Source organism: Mchenga conophoros, linkage group LG7 (assembly GCF_057382185.1).
Source record: "Mchenga conophoros isolate Kocher_MC1m ecotype Shallow Benthic linkage group LG7, M_conophoros_male_GT1.1, whole genome shotgun sequence".
Taxonomy (NCBI): Eukaryota; Metazoa; Chordata; class Actinopteri; order Cichliformes; family Cichlidae; genus Mchenga; species Mchenga conophoros.
In genome coordinates this window covers 41,168,855-41,195,072 of record NC_140532.1, presented here as the reverse complement: position 1 = coordinate 41,195,072, position 26,218 = coordinate 41,168,855, and the positions used below count along the sequence as shown (strand labels likewise).

Sequence of the window (26,218 nt, the reverse complement as noted above, 5' to 3'; positions counted from 1 at the left end):
GGAGTAAAAGAAGTGAGAGAGAGTGAGGGAGAGAGACAGGTGGTCAGGCTGGTCTTTTCCTTGCCCTCCGCTCCTTTTTGAACTTTTCTTTCATTCTTCCAGTTCATTCTGTGCTTCTTTCCATAGCTCCAGTGACAAGGCTCTCCATTCACTGCCTCATTCTTCCACCCCTCCCTCCTCCCTCCATCTCCCTCACACACCCCGACCCTATCCCCTCCCTTCTTACTTCTTTGTCTAACTCATGGGGGCCTGCTTTAGCTACTATTCACCAGCCAGACGGGCCGCCATTGACTGGGCTCCCCCCACCCAATTCGCCTCCCGCCCCTCTGCAAAACACCCTCACACACATATGCACACAGCAACCTGGCCATTCTCCACCCTACGCCCTGTATCAGGCAGCTGCTATGCTAATAGGGAGGAAGGGATGGAGGGAGGGAGAGATGAGGAGGAGAGACAGAGCAGCCAGCCTATAGTAAAAGGACAGAGGGAGGGAGAGCAGGGAGATTGACCCCGCTCCACCATCTCCATAGCCATGCCAGAGCAGCAGCAGACCTCCTGTTACACAAAGGGAGTCCTCCCACCCTCCACCCCTCTGCCTTCACCCCTCTGTTCCCCTCTTTCTCATTTAAATCCATTTTATACCCCAGTGGTAAAGGGAGCTGTAAGTGCAGTATGTAAAGTAACCTTACTCCTGCCCTGCGGGCGTAACCATTCAGCACTCAAAACAGAGAGAACAGCCTCTGTGTGTGCTTGTGTGTGTGCGTGAGAGAGTGTGTGTCCATTCCCCTGCTTTGTTTAGGACTACAGCCCATACCTCCACACTGTGCTCACACACACACATGCACACGCTACCACCTGTCCTTTTAGTCTGGTTGCATCTCCCATTATAGTCAAGTAGTTGTAGACACATTAGAAACATGCATGCACTGGACTCACAAGAACAGAACGATTCCTATTTAGTGTAATTTATAGTCAGGTTGGCAACTGCTACTCCAGTCTGATACACCGACAAAGTTTCATGGCTATAATTTAACCTTATTTGAATTTTTGAGGGGCTGCTCAGATTTTAATCCACACACGGCTGAAACTACTTTTTTTTTTTCAATATTAAGTTTGTCATGTATGACAAAGAAAATAAAAAGGGATACAATATCACACTCCAATTTTTGTAAAAAGAAAACAGGAAAAATGAAGACATTGTTAAAGTCTCTGAGACACAGGCAATGCCCATTTTTCACTGTTTCTGAATATTCAATACACAAACAAGTGATTGCTCATGTTGGGAAATAATTAGCACATTGATTGCTAAAGATAGCTGGAAGCAGAGAGTGATGCAATTCTAAATGAAATACACTGAGAGTGTTTTCTGACATTCTGCCTGCCACATTTACATCAGTGTGGTGGAACGTGTTGTAGTTATATAGCCACACTGAACAGAACAAAACACAGGGACGGACAATAGATGCAAGAGTCAAGTTCATGAAATCTTGACGAAAGTTTACCAACTATGAATAATGCAATAAAAAAAACATATATTACATTTGAAAATATAATTAAAATGAATTAAATAATGCTTCTCATATTTATTTTTCCAGGGGGCTTAAATATGTATGTCAGGAAACAAATGTAAATGTCGCTTAATCCGTGAGTTTTGTTTGTCACAGTGGCTGTAATGCTATGCAGCGGCCCTCCGCCTGTGTCGGCATGTTTGTGTGAGCTCAGCTTTTTTTTCCTGGTAGCATGTGCATGTCTTATTTGTTGTGTTTTGGTGGAGGGGGGAAAGGGGGGGGGGGGGTGTTGGCAAGAAGGCATTTCTCTCCCTCTCTGTACCTCCTGTTCTGTTATTTGCCCCTGTGCAGTGTGACCCTGTGCCCCATCACGGAGGCACGTCCCATTTGACATCTGCCTGTTTGCAGGAGGTGGGGTGGGGGGTGCCAGGGGTGGGTTGCCCATATGGAGCTTCAACCCACCACCCCCCAAACTAGCCACACACACACACACACACACACACACACACACACACACACACACACACACACACACACACACACACATACTTGCACTCCACCTCCAGCATCCTGTCTCCTGCTGCCTGCCCCATTTGACCCACCATGTACAGTTGAGGGTTTCTGTGTATAAAACCCCTATACCATAGTTTTGTTGTTGTTGTTTTTTTTCCCTGTGCATAAATAGTTGTTTGTTGCTTTTTTTCATGATCTTACTGAAACAATAATCGCTATTGGTGCAAAAGTTAAGGCACTTTGCTTAGTGGACTTCCATCAAAAACGATTGACTTAACCTGATGCATCTTACCTTTATAAATATTACCTTTACCAGCTTCATTGTAGATCCCCAGTTAGTTACTTAGAGGATCCCATGCTTGTATCACCTCTGGAGTTGTCATCAGCTGACTCTTATTGACTTGCCAAGGATCAGTTAATGACTATTGAGTCTGGAAGGATGGATGGATAGTCCACATGTGTTCCATGAACAAGTGTACCAATTATCCTGTATGGATTACCCTCCTACACACCGATTCAGCTTGATGGATACACAATGAGGAGGCTGGTCACAGGACCAACTCTAGGCTAACAAGCTTGGTGGAGTTTAAATGGTCCTGTGTAACACTGTCAAAAACCGGCGCTGATATTGCACTCTGTGACAGCACTTGTTCTGTCAAGGTCTGCTGCCTTTGTTTAACAGGCCGTTTAAGATAATACCTCTTGTTATGGGCTTACAGTGAATTAGGCTGGTAACACATATTGTGATGCAGCTGGTGCAGCATTTTTCGCTATTACAGCACAGTAAATGAGAATTAAATGGTTTTGGAAATTAATCTCTATATACATTGGGCGAATTGTTACTTTCTAGGCTGATTGGGTGAATCCCATCCCATTTGAAAGCCACACAGATGGTGGATAAATCCAGTGTGGAAAAATGCATGCACTGTAGTTTTTATTCTGGGAACCAGTTAGCAAGTTCAGTAGTTAGCATGGGAAAGACAAAGATGTCGATGATAGTTCTTGAGCCATGCCTCATTTAAAAATTCATTTTGTCAGAAAAATGACAAATGACAAGTGATTCATTGACATATGTGCAAACATACACGGAAATACAGTACATAAGGCAAAAACAGAGTTTGTACAATGCTAGCAAGCTTGAAAGTCAATATGCTACGACCACCTTCATTCTCCAGCACATTTTGAACTCTCTTAGGCAGCTTTTTCTCAGTTTTTATTTAGTAGTCTTCAGGAATAGTTCGTCTTTAAGGACACTCAAAGTTCTTCTTTGGATATTGGCTGACTGTTGTTCCATTCTTTGTCAAGATGGTCCCACACTAATCCAAAAATGTCAAGCCATGGCTGAGTGTTCGACTGCATGTTTTCTTATATAGGTATGTTTTTACTGGCACTGTGTCATGGTGAAAAATGAAGTTTCCTACAGCTTGCTCTAATTTTTTTAAGTAGTCCCTATACATCATGCAGAAATATGGCAAGTTTCTTACTCCAATTGCTAATTTGGAATCACCTTGTTGGGACAAAAATCCTTTTTTTTATGTCTATCGAAATGTGTTGAATGTGTCCCATTCAAGAAATAGGATCAAAGTATGTATTTTTGTGACAGGCTGCTAACCTCTGTGCCATGTCTGAATAACTTTTTTTGTTTTTCAGCATACTGTCAGTAGACGAGGATCTTTGATTTGTCCACTACTGCAACTCTATAGCTCCTGTTTTTTTGTCAGTCACTAATGTTCCTGTATTTTTTTTTTTATCTTTGTAAAATCTTGCAATCATATTTTCAGTTTCCTTTATCAACTGTCAAGAAGCTGGAATACAGACATCATCGTCGACAGAACCCATAGGTACGTATTTCATCTCTGGCTCCTTTCATATGGGCAAAATACAGAATCACCAAAATCTGGGACTCTCCACCAGTTGCTCTTAGAACTGAAGCAGCTTCTCGGATGTGAGGTGAAATGTCTTCAAGGACGCTTTTCTTTCCAAGCTCCTTAGACTACGATGACCTGGATGACTGAGAACCTTCACAGACAATTACCAAAACTACTCCCAGTGCATTCATTGTTATATGCATGTGTGAATGGGTGAACGAGGTTTGTAGAAATGACTAGAAAAGAGCTATGAAAACTGGAGAATATTTAGCATAGGTATATAAATTTGTAAATAAATCTGGTGTTCACAGGTCAGTTTTTAACCATGGTCATGCAGCTGTTTTACTTTTGTTGCACTGTTTCTCTACAACCCCAACTGCAAAAAAGTTGTGTCATTGTGTCAACGATTTGCAAATCTCTTAAACTCATATTTTATTCACAATAGAACACAGAAAACACATTAGATGTTTAAACTGAGACATTTTTACTGTTTCATGAAAAAAAATTAGCATGTTTTGAATTTGATGGCAACATGTCTCAAAAAGGCTGCAACAATGGAAACAAAAGCCTGGAAAAGTAAGTAGCACTAAGCATAAACAGTTAGAGGAACATTTCGCAACTAATTAGGTTAATTAGTAACAGGTCAGCAGTGTTGGGAAGGTTACTTTTTAAATGTATTTCACTACAGATTACAGAATACATGCCCCAAAATGTATTTTGTAACGTATTCCGTTACGTTACTTAATGACAGTAACGTATTCTGAATACTTTGGATTAGCTATTATATTATCGTACTACATGAATCTACTATTGTTGTGTGAATTTTTACTAACACTGAAGGTTACTCGCCATGCCAATACCGACTAGATTTTTAAATCTTAGTAACAGTAGGTGGACATTAGGTAAGGCTGCACTTTTTGCAGCGATCTCGTAGAGAAAACTATTCCGTGCATATATAAAACAGGTCAGCGGCTCCGAACCGTAGTAAAGGGACCTCTGGCTAATACGTTGGTTCCGTGTCGGGCTCGTAGCCGAAAACTAGCTTTACTTTGTTGTGTGGGTCAACTTTGCTTGCGAGAGACAGAGAGAGGCGTTGAAAGACTGCTCCAACGGAACTTATTGTTTTTGGAGGAAAACACGAACACAGAGTACAGTCGAGTCTTAATAACTTACAACTGGGCTCGTCAGACACTCTTCTTGGCTGCAGTGGTTATTATTATATTTACATGCTTCCAGCTCCCGTTTCTGCTCCGTGACAGCTCGTACTTTTCCTTTTTCTCCCTCCTCGCGCTCACAGACACATAACGGGTATGGCAGTCCATTCTCCCTGCAGCACGGACTACACTGCCCATGGGGCTACATTCTTTAGGGCTATGCCTGTAACACTCTGCCTATTGCCTTCATATTAAATCATTTTTGTGAATAATCTTTTTTAAAACATTTCTTCACGTCATTATGCGAGCCGCAAGTAGAGGTGACATGGAGATTGAGACAGACATTAGAGCCTCTTAATGCGTGTTTTGTTTGGGGCGTGGAAACCAAAAATAGAGAGGGCATAGCCGAACATATGAAACAGGAAAATACAGCTGTGTAATCCCTTTATTTCAGCAAAGTAACTGTATTCTGATTACCACCTTTTTAAATGGTAACCGTAATGGAGTACAGTTACTCATATTTTGTATTTTAAATACGTAACGGCGGTACATGTATTCCGTTACTCCCCAACACTGCAGGTAAGTAACATGATTGGGTATAAAAAGAGCTTATTAGAGAGGCAGAGTTTCTTAGAAGTTAAGATGGGCAAAAATTCAACAGGCTGGGAAAAAGGAAAAAAACCCCACCTCTGTTCACACACTGTGGAACAGTTCCAGTCATGTTCGTTAACTTAAAATTGTGAAGATTATATATACTGTATCATCTGCTACACATAATATCGCTCCAAAAATCTGGAGCAATTTCTGTGTGCGAGGGACGATGCCAAATAAATCAGTAACTAGATCAGGAAATCTGGGGCCTGATGTGCCACTGCATTAAAAACAAGGCATGATTCTGTCATGGAAATTATTGCCTGGGCTCAGGAACACTTCTAGAAATCACTGTCTGCTCCATCATGCAAAGAAGAAGAAGTCTTATGTGAACATAAGCCAGAAACATCACCATTGTCTCTGCTCATTTAAAATGGAGTGAGACAAAGAGGAAAACTGTTCTGTGGTTAGACAAATTGAAATTCTTTTTAGAAAATGTAGAAGCCATGAATGGCTTTTTGTCAGAGCTTAGTTCAAAAACATGCATCTCTGATGGTATAGGAGTGCATTAGTGTCTGTGGAATTGGCAGCTTACAGATATGGAAAGGCTCCATTGATGCTAAAAGGTATATACATGTTTTATAGTGACATTTGCACCCATCATAAAGACGTTTTTTTCAGGGAACGCCTTGCATATTTTAGCACAACAATGCTAAACTGCATACTGCATCTATCAACACAACATGGCTTCAAAGTAGATGAGTATGGGTGCTGAAGTGGCCTGCCTGCAGTCCAGACTTTTGGCCAACTGAAAACATTTAGTGCAACATGAAAAGAAAACCCAGGACTGCTGATGAGCTACAATCCTCAATCAGACAGGAATGGTAAAACATTCCTCTCCCAGATTCCAGTAACTAGCCGCTTCAGTTCCCAGATGTTTACGAGCTGATCTTTAAGGAAGAGCAGATGCTGCACAGTGGTAAACATGGCCCAAATTTCTGGAGACGTCTAGCTGCCTTCAGATTCAAAATGACCTTAGTTTTTTTAGCTCTTACTGGGACAGTGGCGCGGCTGCCCCTCTGTTGGTCTTCCATGGTCTCTTGTGTTCTGGGGGCCTCTGGATGTCTGGAGTTTTGATCTCCTCCATACCCGCTTCACACCCTGGAGGACGGGGCTGTGGCCCCCCCACACTCCCTAGCAGATCATTACATGGAGAAACCTTTGGAATGCAAGCATGCTGATCCACACAGGTATGCACACATGGGTATTCACAGACGCGGACTAAAGCTTTCTTGGCTGCTGCCTCAAAGCACACTGTGCGCTGTCTATCTTGCGTGCTGCACAATATCGTTTATTACTTAGTAAATACTGATATCTATGACTAGCTAGTTTATTGTGATGGTGCTTTGTTTTCTCTATTATTATGTTGCTCTTTGTTGTTTGCTGTCTCCTCTGTTTGTTTTTGTTTGTTTGTTTGTTTGTTTTTTTTCTCCATACAGGTGACCCAGGAGTTTTTTTTTTTTTGTCTCTCTTCCCCCCCCTTCTCACCGTCTCTTCTCCCCTTTGGTTTTCTTTCTTTCTCTCCCCCTCTCTCTCTCATTCATTCCCCCTGTCCTATTTATTAAAAAAAAAAAAAAAAAAAAAAAAAAAATGACAAAGGATGAACTGAAGCTCTGCCATCACGTAATGTCGCATACTGCTGTTTCTGATGTCATTTAGAAGAAAAAAAAAAAAAAAAAAAAAAAAAATGACCTTAGTTTTCTTAAATTTCACATTTCAGAATAACATTCAGGGGAGTCATTTGAACAACTTGCTTCTTGACAGTTTAATATGTCAGACTCCATCCAGAGTCCATATATATATTTCTGTATCTGTGTGTGTTTGTAAGCCTGTATGTATGCATCTATATGCATGTGTGCCTATGTATGTATATGTGTATCAGGGATTAATTATGGAGAATAAAGGTCTACTTGTACGCAGTGAAACTGTGGGTTTTGAAGTGAGATGGGAGATGATTTTCTGTTTGGCTGAGCAGGCTCAATGGTCCTATTCAACTAGCCCCCTTACTGCCCATTGTCCTACCACCACCAGCCCTTCACACACACACACACACACACACACACACACACACACACACACACACACACACACACACACACACACACGGCTGTAGTGGAATTGGAGAGGAGCCTGGGGGAGAAAGAGCGGTGAAGAGTTGGGGGATGAGGGAGGTCCAGCTGAAGCAGAGAGTGAAGTGAGTAGGTGCAAAGGAAGATTTCTGAATGAGGTACAGAAGTAGAAATAGCCTCATGATGCTTAAATTGTATCTCTGTAACACTCGCAAACTGTTATATATCAGTTGCTCTTGGATTTTATCCTTGTTTACACAATTTACCCTAATCAGCTGTCCTGACACATGGCTGCGAGCTGTCATCATTTGTTGTCACATTGGTATGTGGTCAGTTCTATCAATGTGTATATTTTAAAGACACAATTTGGAGCAGGTTAATATCCACTTTTCTCAGGTTAAGATTACACACACAATGAGCATGTCATACTCTAAGTTAGACCTCTTATCCAGTGGTTAACCAGTACTACATGACCCCTCCCAAAAAAGGCCCTCAGACAATACAAACACACGGTGGTCAGACAATAGTCTGGCAAGGAGAGAGAGGAACTCACACCCGTCAGGGGTTAATAATTGTCTGTCACTGGTTTGGAGCCTATTAGGACATTGATCTGACTGTGTCTTTTATGCCACCTGGGGAAAAGGAATGTGTCGGGTCTCCTATTGTGTCTGACTGTGTCTGGGAGAGCATCGAGTGGTCATACCCTCTGTGTGTGTGCGTGAGAGTCAAAGAGAGGTCAGTCAAAGTGGAATGGGCCAGAGTGTCACACTGTGCAGCGACAGTGGAGGGTTGGATATTCTTGAGGTCAGCTGGTCAAAGGTCATTCAGCCCTTATGTTGATTTCAAAGCAGAAATCACTGCATGTGGAAAATTGCATTTAAACATGTGAATACAATGCCATCATAGCAGGGATCGACACTGCAACTGACCAAGCAGGTTCTCTCATTTAGTTAGCAATAGCCAGGAAGTTAGCTAATGCTATGAAAAACTATCAAAAGCAAACCACCATTAGCAACCTGCATTTGGCTAACAGCGAACCTAATTGGATAATATATTTCTTATATTGCAAAAATTAATAATGACATACACTGACCAGCACATAAACACATGCATAAGCCCATTCAACATAACGCTCACTCTATCATCGAAGACATACAGCCTGAGCAGTTAAGTGCTAATAAAGACATGAGCACCTTTTGCAATAGCTTAACTTTTACACAAACAAATAACATCCACAAACCGAGTTTCAGTCGTAGCTTCTCCTGCTTGTTAGATAAATTCATCTCCTCCTCTTTTTGAAACATTATTTCATAATAAAATGTCTCAGTCAAACTCATTCCTTAATTCAGTTAAGCAATCGTTTACTTATCATAAGCGATGTCTGAGTAACCTGTAAACTTAGGAACAGTCACAATTTATTAGGAGTAGAGCCTTTAACACATAGTCTTTGTGGAGGATTGTGAAAACCAGGTGAGGAAGGAGAAACAAGGAAGGAGAAAAGTGTTAGTTGGAGGCAGTATAAAAATGCCACAAAACATGTCATTGTAAAATGACTGCATGTCAAAGAAAGCTGTTATAAATGCAAAATCCAAAATATTAAAGCATATGAATTAAAGCAAAGTTCTTACATGTTCAGTCAGCATTAACACTTTCACCAGACAGGCATATATGCATGTAGTAATTATGTTGAAGATAGTTTCTGTGTTCTATGTTTCTATGAGGCATTTGTCATACTGCTAAATAACATCTGGGAGATAGCACTGTGTTTTGGTTATGTTATATGAAATAAAAGAGATAAATAAATGAGATATGCTGAGCAATGTTTATAACTCTGTGAGTTAATATAGGTTTGGGGGACTGTAGGAAGACAAGCAAACCCTTTCCCCCCCCCCAGTTCTGTCTTTTTGGGCAACCATCTGTTAGACCTCAGACTTAGTGAAAACACTCAGATGACACAGCTGGGGTTTAGAGGAGGGTATTTAAATGTTTGTGGCTGCCTGTTGGTTGGCCACGTAGTCAGAGTTGAACTTGAAGATGGAAAAAAAGGTGGTGAAGTTTTGGTTATAGGATAAGGGGAAGGCAAATATTGGTTATAGTTTGGATAAGATGTCCTCTGAAATGAAAATTAGGCAGTTTTGCATCCTCTGAAGTGAGAGAACGGCCGCTACGTGTGTGTGTGTGTGGAGGGGGTCCTCTGTTGGTAGGACAATGAGACAGTGGGAGCTGCAGCAGTTTGCTGAAAGATGACTCCTTTGCCGTCTTCCAAAATCACATTTCCTCCCACATCTGTCCTTCTTTTTGTCTCCTCATCCAAATGCTTTCTCTTTTGGGCAGCTTCTAACCCCCTTCTCTTCTTCTGCCGTCCCTCTTTGCTAAAAAATAATTGTGTGTTTCTCTTAGCAAACATTAGCTCATTTTAAGGTTTTAGCATAGGTTTTTATTATTTTTGGGGTAATAAATTTTAAATCTAGAATTCATGAGGACAGTTGGGTAGTACTGTGGGGCTCACTGTAACATAATCAGTGAGACTGAATCAATGTTTTGGTAATTAAAAATGACATTAGGCAAGAAAATCCCCCCAGCAGACTAGTAACTAGAAACTCAGAAAGGCTTTCAGTTAATATGAGGAACCAGCTGAATTGCAGTGGAAATTTCCTACCAAATTAGCTCAGACAATCTAACAGAAAGATTCCTGCATAATGAATTGAAGTTACTCCTATCTCTTTGTCTCTCCCATACTTCTGGAAAATAAACTGAAGCACAAAAATGTGTGATAAGCACTCTGAAATTACATTTGTGAATGCTCAAAAACAAAGCATTTGCCCCTTGGCAGGCTTATTTATGTTTGTGCTTATTTGGTAACTCTGGTCCAGGGAACACCAGGTGATCTGGCTTGGTACGGAAGGTCAGTTCTGTGATGTCACTTCCCCTTCCTCTCCGGATATTCCCAGCATTCTACTGCCAGCAGCCAGGAACTCTGGGAACTGAGAGCAGGAAGCCTGGCTCCTTTGGAAGAGTGAAAATTAAAAGAGGGCAAATAGCCTAGGATTAGTTGAGATATTATGTGATATTTCTGCAGCAGTGAATGACTCATCATTTTCTGCGAAATGTATTCAAATCTGTGTGAATGTAATTGAGATTGTGTGATATATCTGTGAAACACCAACAGAGAAATATTGCCCCCTCCTGGCTTTTCTTCATGTCTTTTTTGTCTGGATTATTTAGTCCTCATCCTTTTGAATGAGAGAGCACACCAAACCTTCTCCCCTTTAACTCCACCTAGTACATTAATCAAAGCCCACTATAGGCTATCTCAAAATACAGTGTAATAACAATGAAAGCATTAGAGGTTAAAATACTCTATAATACAGCTTAAGAATAAAAATAACTTTGCTGATCCCAAAGAGAAATTCATATGTTTGACATAGCTCGTCTGCTATTAACACGAGAGTTTAAAAGCCTGCTGGCTGTGGGTGCGAATGATTTCTCTGTTTTACAATGGTGAGAGAGGAGTCTTCCATTACTGATGTTTTTTGTTCCATCAAGATGCTGTAAAGTGTGTTATCAGAGTTATTCAAGATGGCATACACCCAGATAATAATGCGTAATTACAATGCAAGAAGTATATTGGGATACTCTGTAATACAGTTTGCACCCCTGATAATAAAGAAGTGAAGGTTAGGATTCTCTATAACAGAGCCTGCACATGGATAATAATGTGTAATTACAATTGAATGAAAAATTTATGGTGATAAAAATTAGACTGAAACAATTACATGATAAATGCCAGGAAATAGCCACTTAGGTCTGGGACTATATCATGAAGTGCTAATACACTATTCTTATCAAGGTCTAAGAATAGATCCTTTTATTACTGTAAGTATGCAAAACATCTATGTGACATGAAAATATCACATTCATATAAACTAGCACAGCCATGGCTATAATTATTAGCACATTATGGGATTAACAATGTAGGATCATACAATATAATTTATGGCCAGGATATTCTGAGGTCCATGCAATAAATAACAGAAGAATTTATTGATGATTGTTGTAGGGTGATCCTAATAGCATTTTCACCCTTACATGTCTCAAACAGTTTGTTTAATTATAATATTAGGAAACGTTTCTTATTTAGATTTGTTGATAGAGTCCCTGAGCACCGGAAAGTATACCATAAACATGCATACTGTGTCATTATTGATACTGTCACCAAGGAGAAGTATATTCTTTCAGCTGTAATCATTAGTGTATGCAATTCACATGTGTATGGTTGCATGTTGGTACTTTTTCTATGATGTTCACCGCAAAACACATTAAAGACTGTGCACAGTATTTGTTCTGTGAACCAGAAAGACTGCAACATCCGGAAGGAGGGAGGGGAACATGAGCATTTGGCTCTAAACCTTAAATGATGGGGACCTCTGCTGGTAACATTTCACATGATATTTTTTTGAGTAGGAAATACCACAAAGGCGTTATATTTTAGCACACAAAATTGTTTATAATGGTATTCATCTACCTGGTCTGTTCATTTTCACACATTGAGTCAGGGAAGGTGATTCAGTCTAAACTCTTAAGTGCTATAAAATTTTTGATTCAAGCAAAAATTCGAAACCACACAGAAAACACAGGTGTTGCTGTGATGTTATAACTGGTATTGCAAGAAGTAACAGTATGTGAATGTGTGTGTGAATGGGTGGATGACTGGATATGTAAAGCGCTTTGGGGTCCTTAGGGACTAGTAAAGCGCTATATAAATACAGGCCATTTACCATTTACCAGTAACAAACAAGAAGCAACTGAAAAACTTTTTTTTTTTATTGGTGACAACGCTGCTGAGACAAAGCCATATTTTGTTACTGTGGTGGTTTGTGTCGTATCCCTTTATGTTGACTGAGCAGCAGTGGTTCCTCATCTCAGTCAGTTTGCCTTGAGGAGCCCTTCATCTGTTAAAAAAAAGCATATATACATTGTTTGGACCAGCATGTATGGGGAACTTGATTCATTTGCAGGAATTGATTCAAACTGAGCTGTAACTTTTACTTGTATTTATCATGCATCAACAGTTTTTCCAGTGAGCAGAAGTGTTTTCCTTTATAGGTTTGCAAACTGGGATCGTGGCTCTGTTGCATGACCCAATTTGGGCTATTAGTTGTTGAACAAAAGACATAAGAGCATATTTTTCTGGAAACCTTAGTGAAATCATAATTTTTCTTTGGAAGCAGTAAGGGTGTAATTAGTTTTTTCACAGGTCTGCACAGAGTCCTGTGAAAAACCTTACTCACACGATTGTAATTTGTCCCTCCATAAAAATATCTTTAAAAAAAATATATTCAACACAACGACAACAAATTAAAACTCTTCACACTTCTTGCTAATGATGTCATGTAAGTCACATTAGTCAATCAGTCCATCGTCACAGAATGGCATTGGTTGAGTTGAAGCTCAATATCAACAAACAATCAGAGAGAGATAGAGAAGGGCTGTTTATAAGAGGAGGAGGAGTAAGTTCATGCCTAACAACAGTAATTCCAAATGACATTTGAGCAGCTGTGACAGACTGTGTTCTTGCTCATGGAATGGCAACCAGATTGAAAAATGCCCCTTTCTGCAATCAATGTTTATGTTTTCCAGCACAAACACCCATTAAAGTGGCCCCTTTCACATTTTTTCTCATACAACATAATGTTCCCATTTAATCATTATAATTACACTGCATGAGAAACATGTGAAAGAAGCCACTTCCATGAGTAAATCCTAAGATGCAAGACGACCGGAGCTACGTGTTGTTAACATTGTTGTTTTTCCTTTTCTTTTCTTTTCTTTTCTTTTCTTTCCTTTTTTTTTTTGATGTAGTAGCATAATAGCAGTAATGTTTTTTTTCCGACTGGCCGTGTGTGTGTGTACGATCACTGGTTAAAACTGTTTTGATGTGATGATGTGGTTTAGCCATAAGGGTTAGAGGTTTTTTTTTTTTTTTTAAATGTTGTTTGAAAATTGGGTTTTGTGTTTACATATGAAGAAAAAACAAGGCTGGGAGATTTTTTTTAAGTGCCTCAGCCATGGACTTGGAATCTGTGGGATTTCTATGAGATAAATGTGTCTTTGTGTTTATTTGCATCCTGCCACAGTTCTGCTCTGTTATACTTGTTTTATTTTCGCACCATCTTTCATCACCCCGCAGTACTCCTCACACTCTGCCTTGCTGTAGAACTTGTTGCCGTTGGCCTGGCAGAAGCCGCTTTTGTAGGCCACACACAGACCAGCGGTGGAGTCAAAAACCCAGATGGGAGGCTTCCCTGTGCAGGGCTGAGCATCCATAGGCAGACGGCACACAGCTGAAATGACAAAAGAGATACACACAATATAATATAGGTAATATTCATTCGTGGTGTGCCACAAGAGTCTCAAGTAGAACATGAATTGCACTTTGTAAAACAGTTGCAGTCCCTTTCTCTGTGGCTGTTATAAGGAGCCTCATTGAAAACAAACACAGTAGCTTCTCATAGAAAATAAGTGTTCTTCCGTTTACGCGTCATTTGGAAACCCCAGCTGAATCCATAATTAAATGTTGGACCAAACCCCCCAAAACCTGAATTTGCACGTGTGTTGCACGGACATCTATGCACATTAGCAAATGTCATGTTGTGTTTGTTTTTTCTTACCTTCGGTGCGGCAACTCTGCAAACAGTCCCTTTCATTTTCAAAGTTGTTCTGATTGCCCAAACATCCTCCATACTTGAAGAGCTCGCAGTTCATTGAAGAGGAGTTGTAGTAGTAACGCACGTGGATCCCGAAACACGGTCCTGTGTCTGGTGCTGCTTTACAGGCCTCTGTGGGAACAGCGAGGGAATATACATATGCATAAGAAAATATACAACATCAGAATCAGAACTTGATATTTGGCATAAACTGATATCCTACCAGTCCCATTGAACATAGCTGTATCATCACCAGAGCCCTCCACATCTGGAGCCAAAGAAGGCACTGCATTTCTCCTCACACGCTGTTTAACACAGACACACAGACTCAGAGATACAAAAATGACTCAACCACAAATAATCTGCATTATACCGATAAAATGATCTCCTATAATGTAACGTCTCACATGGATTATATGATGGCCTTGTAATTCATTTATGATGAATTCTACCATAAAACTCAAACTCCTGAGTACAAAGGACAACAGATGTTCTTTCATGCATTTTAAAGGAAATACAATTAAAGCATATGCATAAAATATTCAATGTTAAATAGATTGTAATACCTGAGGCTCAGGCTGAGCTGTGGCTGTTGCCACCTCCTCTCCAGGAACACAGTCACCTGCAGATCAAGTGAAGTAGTGTCATTTGTTCATATACTTCATCTATAGCCTAAAATGTCGTGTTAAGATGTTATGAATAACAGTTCCATTCTTCAAGTTTTTTATTTTATTGTGTGTGTGTGTGTGTGTGTGTGTGTGTGTGTGTGAGCCTGGATTTTCATGTCTTTTGTAAAGAGGTAGAACATACGCAAGGAAAGAAACCATGAAGATAGAGTGTAGATCTGGGTTGATTTCTTTAAAATGTAAGAACTAGAGTACTGATCTCGGAGGAAGACTGTACGCTTATCACTCCATTTTAGAAGAGTGTTAGCGTGTGTGATAATCTGTCTATGTGTGTGTCTGTATGTGTGGGCTGTACCTTTGTTCTGTTTAATGATAATATTGGCATCACTCATTCCCTGGTCTTTAACCAGTCTTTTAAAGTCATCCAGGACAGTGTTTCTCACAGTCATAGTTCGACCTGAAGAACACAATCATTTGGAAAATAAAAACCTTAAAATGGCATTAAGACTTCAGGACTTCACCTAATAGTCACTATAACAACAATCAAGTGTATACTTAAGGACTGTCAAATGAATCCATTTTGGTTTACATTTTTAGGAAGCGTTTACTCACTGTAAAGCTTAACTGAGGTGGTCTTATTGCCTGATAACTTCTGCTTGCTCATTATTACTATGGCGTACTCATTGTAGTTTGTGTGAACCACGTATGCATCCACGTCTGCCCCCCACTCTGTGAGAGGGAGAGTACAGGGAGAGTCATAATATCGAAAAATCCGCTGTACAAAAGCTCACGTACAGCATTATTTACACAGATTAGAGACATACTTGCAACATGATAGAAGAATCGTCCTGGTGTGGTGGTCAGCTCATAATCCTCAATCCTCTCCATACATGTTCCTCGTCTTAACACACACACACACACACACACACACACACACACACACACACACACACACACACACAAAGAGGGGGGTTTAGAATATACTGGAGTTAAAAGCAGTTAATGTGTAGAGAGACTCATTTGAGGAAACATGTTTAATACATCAGTGAGCAGATCGCATTAATGTTACAGCTGCTACTGGTATTTTACAGCTTGATAGCTTCTTTTACAGCAGATTCTCAGAATTTGGTAGCTTTCACAAATAAAATTCCTCCAGCAAAATTAAATATTATGTTTGTTTTTTTTGCCAGATTTCTCTTAAATTTTGGTTAATCCAGTTTCCCTCAATATGTCTGCTAGAATGTTTAGAATGAGTACATTAGCAAAAACAAACAACAAAAAACATTTTTTGTAAAAACCCACACAGCTTGAAGGGAACACAATAGTGGACATTGTGTTTTGCTGTCAGAAATACATGCTTGCTGTACATTACTGTTTGTGTCCGCACACCCATGCGTTTTCTACTAACCTCAGTGAAGTTCGAGTCACCTTGAGTTTGCCTTCATTATCACCTCTCTGAAGTACCAGTTTTCCGATGGCTGCACCTGACTTATAACGTTGCATATAGGGACATGTGGATGCAATGGCAATATCATGCCATGTTCCCAAATACTGTCAGGAGAGGTAAACAAAAGGAAGATTTTCACAAATTGATATAAAACTCACAGACTGCTTAACCAAACATCTGGTATAAAAATAAAGATGTTACAAATATAGATTATTAAAAAAGTATATAGTTAAATGTTGTTTTAATGCTGGGTTTAAAGCAAAACGTCAACTTTAATTAAACTATTTTAAGTTTGTTTTAAAAATACAAGTTTGGAGAGGTCCTTGTGTTCTACATCTAAAGGAAACGTTTACTTTGGACCTTCTCAGTCCTGAGAATACAAGTGATTTGAAGCAGTCGTTTGACTGGATCATAAAGGATGTTTTGCAATGAGAAATAGATAAATATTACCTTAGGCTTGCTCTGTCATAGTTACCTATGAGCACTCAATGGATTCATACCCGACCTTTGCACTGTGCAACTAACAGCTCTAGTTTCCATTATAAAAGCCCTCAGCATATAATCCTCATATTTTTAGGTTTCCTCTGCTTGAGATTAAGGCTTAAAGAAATTTTCAGTAAACACTAAAAGAAATAAAATGTTAGAATTTAAATACACAGGAAAAGGGCATACCAGCATCTCCTGCTTTTAACTTTTTGCATTTAACACTTCTCAGAATTATGCAATATGCACAATGTTAAAGAATATTAACCAGAGCGCAGAACTCGAGCACTTACCTGGGTTAAATCAAAGTTTTCCTGTGTGGGGTAAAGCGGGTCTGTGAGTACAGGGAGCCCCTCGAGGCTCCAGGTCCATCCCAGGACCAGCAGAGTAATCACAGTCGCTGCTTTCTGCATCTCACCAGCTTGTCTGTCTACGCGTTGGTAACAATGTCCCCTAAGTATGAAACATCAAAACAGCCCCCTCTCACCTCTTGATTAGGAGACAGTGCATTGAACTGCTATGGGCTATGTTTGCCGGGTCACCCTCATGTACCCAGCCCCCCCACAGCTGAGTAAAAAATAAACAAGTAAAAGAGCAAAGTTCAGATTTTGTGTATCTCACCTGACCACTGCAATGCAAACAAATCAATACTTGTCATGATTGGAGGGACTAATGAGTAACAATAGCATACTAGTTCATCCTAATGTGTATAAGTTATAGAAGTTATCTTTTCTGAACTACAGAGCCCACAATGCTTTGGGCGCATATACAAAAAGTTACGTATCTTGGCGAGTGAGCTGCCGTCTACAGCTCCACCCTTGTAATACCTAAATAACTATTGGTAGCTCAAGCTTGCACTTTGTACCAGTGGATGTACAGACCAGGACCCCAGCTCAAGATCACACTGGAACCTGAAAAATGTTATAATATTATTCACAGACAGGTTAGAGAGCAAAGAGGACCAGATGTGACTGGATAGTAGGTTAGCCAGAATCACATTTCTGAGGGCTTGGATTGGACTGATGTATGATTCCAGACATGTGTAAATTGTAACATTATAAAGTTACTAAATTGTAACTTTATAATGTGAAACCATGATGTTGGAGTAAATTTACAAGGTATCCACATGCATGCATGATTCTGTTTCAGCTCTCTCCCTCCATGTCCCGTTGGGGAGCGGTGCAGCCCATTTTGAAAATGATTCCTTGGGGCAGTGAAACATACAGGAAACATTTGTACATGAGATATTTTATTACCGTACATTTGCCATATGTTTGGTGCTTTTTTTTTCTCAAATAGCATGGTCGCTTTATTTGAAATAATATTGGCAATAAAATATTATCTTTAAATAAATATTTGTCACATCTCTTAAACTTGCACATCCAAATGCATATGATAAATAATTGTGGAAAGTATTAGCACACCATGCCATATATAGCAGGTGGTGCAGCTTTAAAAGGGCCTTAAAAGTTAAAGTCCTTTTTTTGTATTTAAACTTGTTTCACACATTAAAAAACAATTTGCATTTTGGACTATGTACCAGCTGTATATTAAAATATATAGCAAATATATATTTATTAAAACGCTCAAATTTGACAGAAACACAACATCCTTATTGCATTTTTTTTACATTTACATATTTTTATTTATATTAACAGTTAACAAGAGAGTGGAGGCAAAGTCGAGTGGGTGATTTGTGACAGATGGATAGCAGCAAGAGTAAAAGGAAGGTTTAAACGCTGGTAGTCATACCCGGTATGATGTTTGGTTTGGAGACAGTGGCACTGACAAAAAGACCTCGAGGTCTGCCAGCTCGAGGTTGAGCTCAAGGTGGTAGAGCTGAAGATGCTCAGGTTTTTATTGGGATTGACCAGAATAGAAAGGATTAGAAACGTGTACCACAGAGGGACAGCTCAGGTAGAGCAGTTCAGAAATAAAGTTAGAGTGGTAAGGCTGAGACGGTTTAGATATAAGCAAAGGAAGTATAGTGGATATACTTGGCAAAGGATGTTGAACGTGTAGCTGCCAGGCAGGAGTGAAAGAGGAGATCCATGGATATAGTGAAGGAGGACATGCAGAGGATTTATCTGACAGAGGAGGATGGTAAGGATAGGGTCAGATGGTAACAGTGAACTCTTCTTGGGGATGTGTCGTACGTGGAACCGCGTTTCTATTTAACCCTTTGGGAACAATAACCTGAAATAATGACATACAAGGTATTAAAATGCATTAAAGACTCATCACTTTAACATAGTTATAAATCTTGGGTTTTACAGTGTTATATGTTAGTGTGTTAGTGTGAAGCATGCACCTGAGTAGGTGTCTCTGTCATCTTTTCACCTGGAACACACTCACCTGTAAAGGCAGAAGGATTAGAGTTGATGACTTTCTAAAATGCAGTTAGTAATAGAAAACACTAAACATGCAAAACACAACCATGAAGATAATATTCAATAACAGGAGGGAAAAATCAATAACAGCAAGGGTGTCAAACATGGCTATCCCAGCGGGCAAATCTGTTCTGCTTGGGGGGGGGGGGGGGGGCGACGATGACTATATTACAACAAATCAGAGGGTTCGCTCAGGTTGAACAGCATGTATAGATTATTTGGACATGTGCAGAGGATAGTGAATATACTGGGCAAAAAATGTTAAAGATGGAGATGACGAGTGTAAACTCATCAATAGTTCTCAGGGAGAGTGTGCACCTTTGTCCTGATTCATGATGACAGCATCGTCTCTCATTCCATGCTCTCTGACCACTGTTTTAAAGTGATCCAGCACAGCGGGGCCTGCTTCCACAGTCCGACCTGAAGAGGACAGATTTTCTTTAGTGTTTTATAACACTGACTGTTCATACTCTGTTAAATACTGGAAGGAAACAGAAAGGCAGTGTTAGAATCAGCACATTTAAAGTTCCTAAAATCTCTGTGAGAACAACAAATTTCTATGTTTTTATAATTTTATATTGAAAAACATTAAATAGTTCCAAATTAAAAGGCTAAATGTGAGATCTCATGATTTGAACAAGATTACAGTCAGATATAGAGACAATTAGATTTTATACAGTAGCCTCAGAAGCTTTGCAAGTTTTACCTGCTTTAAGTACACTAGATTAGGTGTTGGGAATATGAAGTCTATTATTAGCTTACTCATAATTAATATTGATTGATAAATTAAAGTACCTGACCCTTGTTTTAATTCGGACACAAAGAAATGCACTGCTAAAAAAAAATCAACACAGATATCTTGATAAATCAAAGGTAAAATGGCTGATGATCCAACAGTGGTCACTCACTGTAAAGTTTGGCTATGGTGGTTTTATTTCCTGATGGTTTCTCTGTGCTCAGCAGAAGCATTACAGCATACTCATCATAGGTGGTATGAACCACAAAGGCATCAACGTCGGCCCCGAGCCCTGTAGAAAATAAAGTGTTAACGCATCAGGTTTTCTGAGTATTATTTTAGCATCATGAGAATGTTTTTATTGTACACATGTCACAGGAAGGATGTACTATATATGCAGGAAAGCAGAAAACATACTTGCAGTGTGGTAGAAGAATCGCCCTGGAGTGTCCGTCAAACTGTAATCTGTTGAAGTCTCCGTACACAAGCTGTTCCTATATGCAGACACAAACACATGAAAGGTTATATTGAGTGTAGCATACTCATCCACTCCATGAGAAACAGCATGTGGGTGAATCTGACCTGAAAGCAGTGGCTGTCATGGTGAAGTTCTCCTCAGATGCAACATGTTTCAGCTCAAGTGCAACAATGACAGGGTTTCCCCTCTTACGCTGCATATAATGAGGGCAGGTAGACACCACTGCCACCTCATACCACTTTCCCATAAACTGCGAGGAACACGGCATGACATAAAACAGAACAGATACTAATATTATAAAATGGACCAGTCAAAACAAAACAGAACAGCTTAAAAATGTCATGAGCGCAGTTTTGAATTCTGTCAAGGAGTGTGCAGATGTGAGGGAGTAAAGTTTAGGTATTGCATAAGAGAAGGACCTGGCACCCAGATGAACACTGCAGGAAGTTTAAGTTTGGAGGAGATCAGTGAAATATGCAGGGCAGAGCCTGTGAAGAACTTCAAATGTTAATAGTCATGTTTTTAGGGTGAATTCATGGCAGTACAGGGAGCCAGTGTACTGTGGATGAATCAGCAGGGGTGTGACATGTTTAGCTGACTTCTGGATAAGCTGATGTTTCTCAGGAATTTGTGCCAAGATTGCTGAAGTCAAGGCGTGGTGCGACAAGACTCATAATTACTGTACATTAAAACATGTGGATTGACGTGCAGCAATAAAAACAACCTCAGATATTATTGAATGAAAAGAAGTGATAAACTTTGTTGTTGGGTGGGGTGGGAAATAACTAAAGAAATTTCATTTTTTAGTATTTTATCCACTCACCTGCTCCAGATCAAAGTTCTCCTGGGTCAGGGTAAAATTTTTTGGCTCCACAGGAGATACCTGGAAGGTCACGAGGGCCCACCCCATTACCAGCACAGACACAGGCCTGACCGCTCCCTGCATTTTGTTAGCCTGCCTGTCCAACCTGTCTCTTTCTGTCACCTCCCAGAAACTTTTGTCTGCTGCCTTTCTGGGTCAAACGGACACCCTGCGTATGTGGCTTTTGTGAATCCCCTCTCAAAACACGACCAAAAGAAGCAAGAAAAGACACAACTTAACGTGCAAAGTTCTGACGATCAGTGTGTCTGTGCACAGAGGTGTGTGCATGTCACTGTGTGTCCTTTGGTCCAAATAATCAGAAATGAATTGCTGGACTTCAGAGTTTGAAGCTAAAACAAACAACTGATCAATATACGTTAGTAATTAACAGATTGTGGGGAAATGTAGCATTAGTATCAGCTACAGAGACTTTTTGATGTTACCACAGACAGAAGTGTCCCTTCAACATACAGCTCATTTAATCTCATTTCTCATGGTATCATGATATCTGCATCATAAACTGTATGTCACATACTGGTGTGTATGTGCCAGCTGGTGTTCACTGAGGGAAAAAACTTCCTTTCAGTGACCTTTAGACCACTTGTTTTGTGCCACAAATGCAGTAGAAACTGTAGATAATCTACTCAGAGATTTATTTATTATGTCCAGGCTGAATATTTATTTAATTATGTCAACAGTGTGAAAGAGCACAGCTGATATGGCTCAGGGCAGTCGATGAAGCAGCCAACTTTTATTTACATTTGTCTTTTCAGTGTGAACCTCTGCAGCAACACTTTATGCAAGAGAAAGTGTTTGTGCATATGCAGGTAAAATTTCTTAATTCAAGAAAAATGCAGCTGATCAGAAATATATTTATTGATATATGATGACTGTATCGCCAATATTATAGCTGGTAGAGGTAACTGTCAGGCGATGAACATATAGATCACAGTAAAACACAGAATTACATACTAACATATTTTACATGTAACCATAATAAGACAAAAAACCCACCCTCAAATTAGATTAATAAAAGTCTGGAGGTCAATGTTTATTTAACTATGTGAACTGTGAAAATAATGGAAAACGCTTCATAATCAAGGTTGATCTATAGGATAAATGTAATCAGCAATATCTGCTTCTTGTGCCATTTGCAGTCAGCATCATGTTTGCTGAAGTTTTTTTTAATAATAGTTTATAATACATAAATGCTGTCAGAAACTGGACACAGACACACAGCTGGAACAGCACGAAGAACACGTGATGCCACCCTCATCTCAGGCACAGCAGGGAACCTAGAAGGGGGAACAGAAAGGATTTTATACTAGCTGGACAGAAATCATTCGCACACGCAGATTTAAAATAACCACCTGTGTTTTTTATATATATTTTTCTTTAAAAAAAGAAAAAGAAAAAAAAAGAAATTGCCTTACCTAACGCCCAGACCCTGATGACGGGCAATTTTCTGTTCACCAGAAAACATACAGACCAAAATTATGACAATTTTTCTTCAACATGCGCGCAGATGTGTATATACTATGTGTATATATGGAGGCGTGTTCCCCCTTGCTTCACCTGCTGGAGGTGGAATCAGAATAGACTCTCTTGGTAAACCGCGAGACAAGGCAAAGGTTTTAAACTTCTGTACGACTTCAGGCCTGACGCTCAGAGTGCGAGCTGCAGACAAGTACAGAAACAGACATGTGGTGTATAGAAGACAGAATTGCAGTGGCCTGCATGTTCAGACGCATCTGTGAGCGTGTCTCACCATAAAGTGCCACCTGTGTGTACTCTCTGTTGAAAACCTTGTGCTTAAGGACCATGGCGTAGTCAGTGTAGTTTGTTTCCACCACAGTGATGTCCTTCACCATGTTATGGCCTGAGAGAAATCGTGACACAGAAGCGAGATTTTAGCACCCCTGCTAGTTGAACATTTAAAAGCAAATTGATAGGCAGATTAAATAAATGAATAAATAGACCAATACATTAAATCTGGATGAAACAGAATTGCCTGCACTAAACCCAAATGGGATGTATATGATTTTTCTATTAGGCCTGTATAGGTTACTTAAAATGCAAAAAGCTAAAAACAAAAAACAAAAACAAAAAGAAAAAAACATGAACGTAAAACCCCCCCAATTGCATTTGGTAGAAGATAAAATTAATTTACAAGATATGTAATTTTTGTATTGACTTACTGGATGTTAATGAATCTTAATTCGATTAAGATTTAATTCTAAATTATTAAATTTAATAATATACATTTTGTTATTTAGACAGCAGACCTATATAAATAATAAAAAATACTTAAGTGTCGCATGAAAACTTAAACCTACTTAAAATATTCTCAAAATTGTAATGAAAATTTTATACATTATTGAACAATTTACATTCATTTAAATGTTCATTACAATACAATTCTAACATAATCATAATTATACCACTGTAAAAATTATGCATTTTAAATTACTACATTTAATAATATACATTTTGTTATTTAGACAGCATGCTATATAAACAATAAAAAATACTTACATGTCACATGAAAACCGTAACTGTAAAAAATAATAAAAGTAAAAAAGAAAAATCCCCCAAATATATTTGGGTGTGTATTCTGCTCTTATTTCCTGTTCTCAGTCTTATGTCATTACTTTGTCACATGTGCCTGGACTGCACAGCTTCATCCTTGTGATCACTGTGTTTTTTTTGCTCATGACATGTTGCTGATCCTGAATGTCAACTCATGCTGTGAGCACCAGTCAAGTTTTTATTCTATGATGGAAAAAGTCAGTTGTCTTTAGAAAAAGACTCACGTGCACTGAAGTAGGTGAACTGTCCAGGTACACTCGTCCTCTCATACTGGTACTTTTTGATTACACAACCAAAGGATCTGAAAAAAGCAAAGAAAAATGAGTGTTTATCCACAAGTGTCACTTTCTTACTCCTCTCTGTTTAACTCTTTTCCTTGACTAGCACACATATGATAGCTTTGATGTTATTAATTCAATAAAGCCCAATATGTATTATTGTTGTATGCAAGTTTGCCACTCAACAGCCATCTTAAATAACTGTGAGAGCATATTGTGTAAATTACAAAGGTTACTGGAGCACATAAAGGGCATGGACACAATAACAAGTCAAATTTAATTAAAAGATCTTAAAAAGTGTCCTGACTTTGCCCCATAATAGAGTTTAAAAAAGCTCTGCCACAGTCTTTTCTCACACAGACTGAGCGGCATGTCCCTGCGTGTCCACATATGTCAACAGTGATCAAATGTGTCTCCCCTGCAAAAACAGACTCACGTTGCCTCCCACATTGTGAGATTAGCATTGCCGTTTGGCAGCGGCGTGATGGTGCCCATGGAGGCCTTAATTATTCTTCGGAATGGGACGAAACGCGGAGAGTCATAGGCGACCCCCACGCGATACCATTTTCCTGCAAACTAAACACACACAAAACAAACAAAAACAGGACACAGTTTATTGGAACTTCTGAGCAGTCATGCACAGGCTACATGTGACCTGTCTGTCACAGTCCCAGACGCACTGGGTGACATAAACCAAATGGTTAAATGCACGTGAATTTAACCATTTGGTTAAATGGTTAAATGCAGGGCTCTTTATTTAAATAAAGAGGAAGAAGTATTTCCCTGAAACAATGAGGTTCTGTATTTTAAGGCACAAATAATGTGTTGGGAGTATTTTTAGTCGGGTAATTGGTGCACTAAGTATTTAAGGAAGCAAGGTGGGGTATGTGGGATTGACTCAAAATAAACTACAGTGCTTGTGTTGATCGGAATGAAAGAGCACATCTTGAAGTGAAATGGTGTGGCTCACATATTTATTTTATCATAGGCTGTAATGTGTACCCTGTTGCAAGCACTTGTGTAAAGCAGGGCATCCTTACCTATCTCAAATGTTCGATGTACATCAAAACCGATGAGCCACTTTCATTTTTCCTCATGTAAAACGGTGTTCACTTGACTTAATGTCAATGATTATAATTATATTGGGAAAGTGTTAACTTTTACTCTTATATAACAGACAATAGCCTACATTAAAAAAAAAATCCTGGCGGGGAAAATAAAATCAGCACTACTTTGTGTCAAATAAACATTTTACTTTTAAAATAAAGAATAAAACGTTAAAAGGCTTACAGGCATAATATGGCTAAGAAGAAGTAAGTGCGGGACAATCCCACTTCATAGCCAGTCAGACACATTTCTTGTGGCACATATGCCAAAGAAAGTTAACCTCACACAGTCCATCAAACCAGGAAACGATTTACTTGTGCATTAATCTTGTTTATTGTAAGGTAGCAACTCATCGCAAACTGTGCGCACACATAAAACCACCAGCAGACAGTAGGTGGCGTCATGTAACAAACAAAGAACAGCTGTTCTCCTTTTAAAGAAACCCCGTTCTTAACAAAACGAATAAACGTGGTTTGAAACATAAAAAAATATATAAAAAGAAAAAAGCTTAAAAACCAAACACCCTCCATCCTACCTTCTGCAGGCTAAAATCTTTCTGCGGCTTCACATTTGCATGTACCATCATCATGCACAGCATCACCATGGCAACAGTCATCGTCATGGCTGAGGAAGAGAAGCCGCGAGGTGAGCTGGTGTCTGACCTGAGCCAAAAGTGAACTGTGCTGCCAAAGAGAGGTACAGAGTGGCAAAGCCTGGGGTGATGTTTACTTTTCCCCCCTGCTGATCCACCC

At 39.5% G+C, this 26,218-nt stretch overlaps 3 protein-coding genes and 1 long non-coding RNA gene across 5 annotated transcripts; 1 reads left to right on the top strand and 3 right to left on the bottom strand.

The window, feature by feature from the left end:
• The first annotated feature begins 3,354 nt into the window (after positions 1-3,354).
• Positions 3,355-7,619, top strand: LOC146570688 (uncharacterized). The gene is made up of 2 exons (XR_014893021.1): positions 3,355-3,862; positions 3,936-7,619. It is a non-coding gene; the product is annotated as an uncharacterized LOC146570688 (long non-coding RNA).
• Positions 7,620-12,566: 4,947 nt separating this feature from the next.
• On the bottom strand, positions 12,567-17,526 carry LOC146570687 (protein AMBP-like). Its single transcript, XM_085279283.1, has 10 exons — positions 17,320-17,526; positions 16,505-16,647; positions 15,921-15,997; positions 15,709-15,825; positions 15,452-15,553; positions 15,037-15,092; positions 14,694-14,775; positions 14,435-14,602; positions 13,934-14,107; positions 12,567-12,715 (listed from the first exon to the last, which is right to left on the bottom strand). Exons 1-10 carry the CDS (start codon positions 17,437-17,439, stop codon positions 12,690-12,692), a joined length of 1,065 nt encoding a protein of 354 aa, XP_085135409.1. The 5' UTR covers positions 17,440-17,526; the 3' UTR covers positions 12,567-12,689.
• Positions 17,527-17,646: 120 nt separating this feature from the next.
• LOC146570686 (protein AMBP-like) lies at positions 17,647-21,791 on the bottom strand. 2 transcript variants are annotated; one of them, XM_085279284.1, is made up of 7 exons: positions 21,454-21,791; positions 20,735-20,880; positions 20,570-20,646; positions 20,325-20,444; positions 19,735-19,836; positions 19,338-19,381; positions 17,647-19,222 (listed from the first exon to the last, which is right to left on the bottom strand). In XM_085279284.1, the coding sequence occupies exons 1-7, from the start codon at positions 21,574-21,576 to the stop codon at positions 19,142-19,144; spliced, it is 693 nt and encodes a 230-aa protein (XP_085135410.1). In that variant the 5' UTR covers positions 21,577-21,791; the 3' UTR covers positions 17,647-19,141. The 2 variants fall into 2 exon arrangements, with proteins under 2 accessions (XP_085135410.1, XP_085135411.1); XM_085279285.1 differs by lacking the exon at positions 19,338-19,381.
• A 553-nt stretch (positions 21,792-22,344) lies between these two features.
• Positions 22,345-26,160, bottom strand: ptgdsa (prostaglandin D2 synthase a). The gene is made up of 7 exons (XM_085279280.1): positions 26,002-26,160; positions 24,796-24,935; positions 24,306-24,382; positions 23,261-23,371; positions 23,068-23,169; positions 22,926-22,957; positions 22,345-22,787 (listed from the first exon to the last, which is right to left on the bottom strand). The coding sequence occupies exons 1-6, from the start codon at positions 26,086-26,088 to the stop codon at positions 22,926-22,928; spliced, it is 549 nt and encodes a 182-aa protein (XP_085135406.1). The 5' UTR covers positions 26,089-26,160; the 3' UTR covers positions 22,345-22,787.
• Positions 26,161-26,218: the final 58 nt, after the last annotated feature.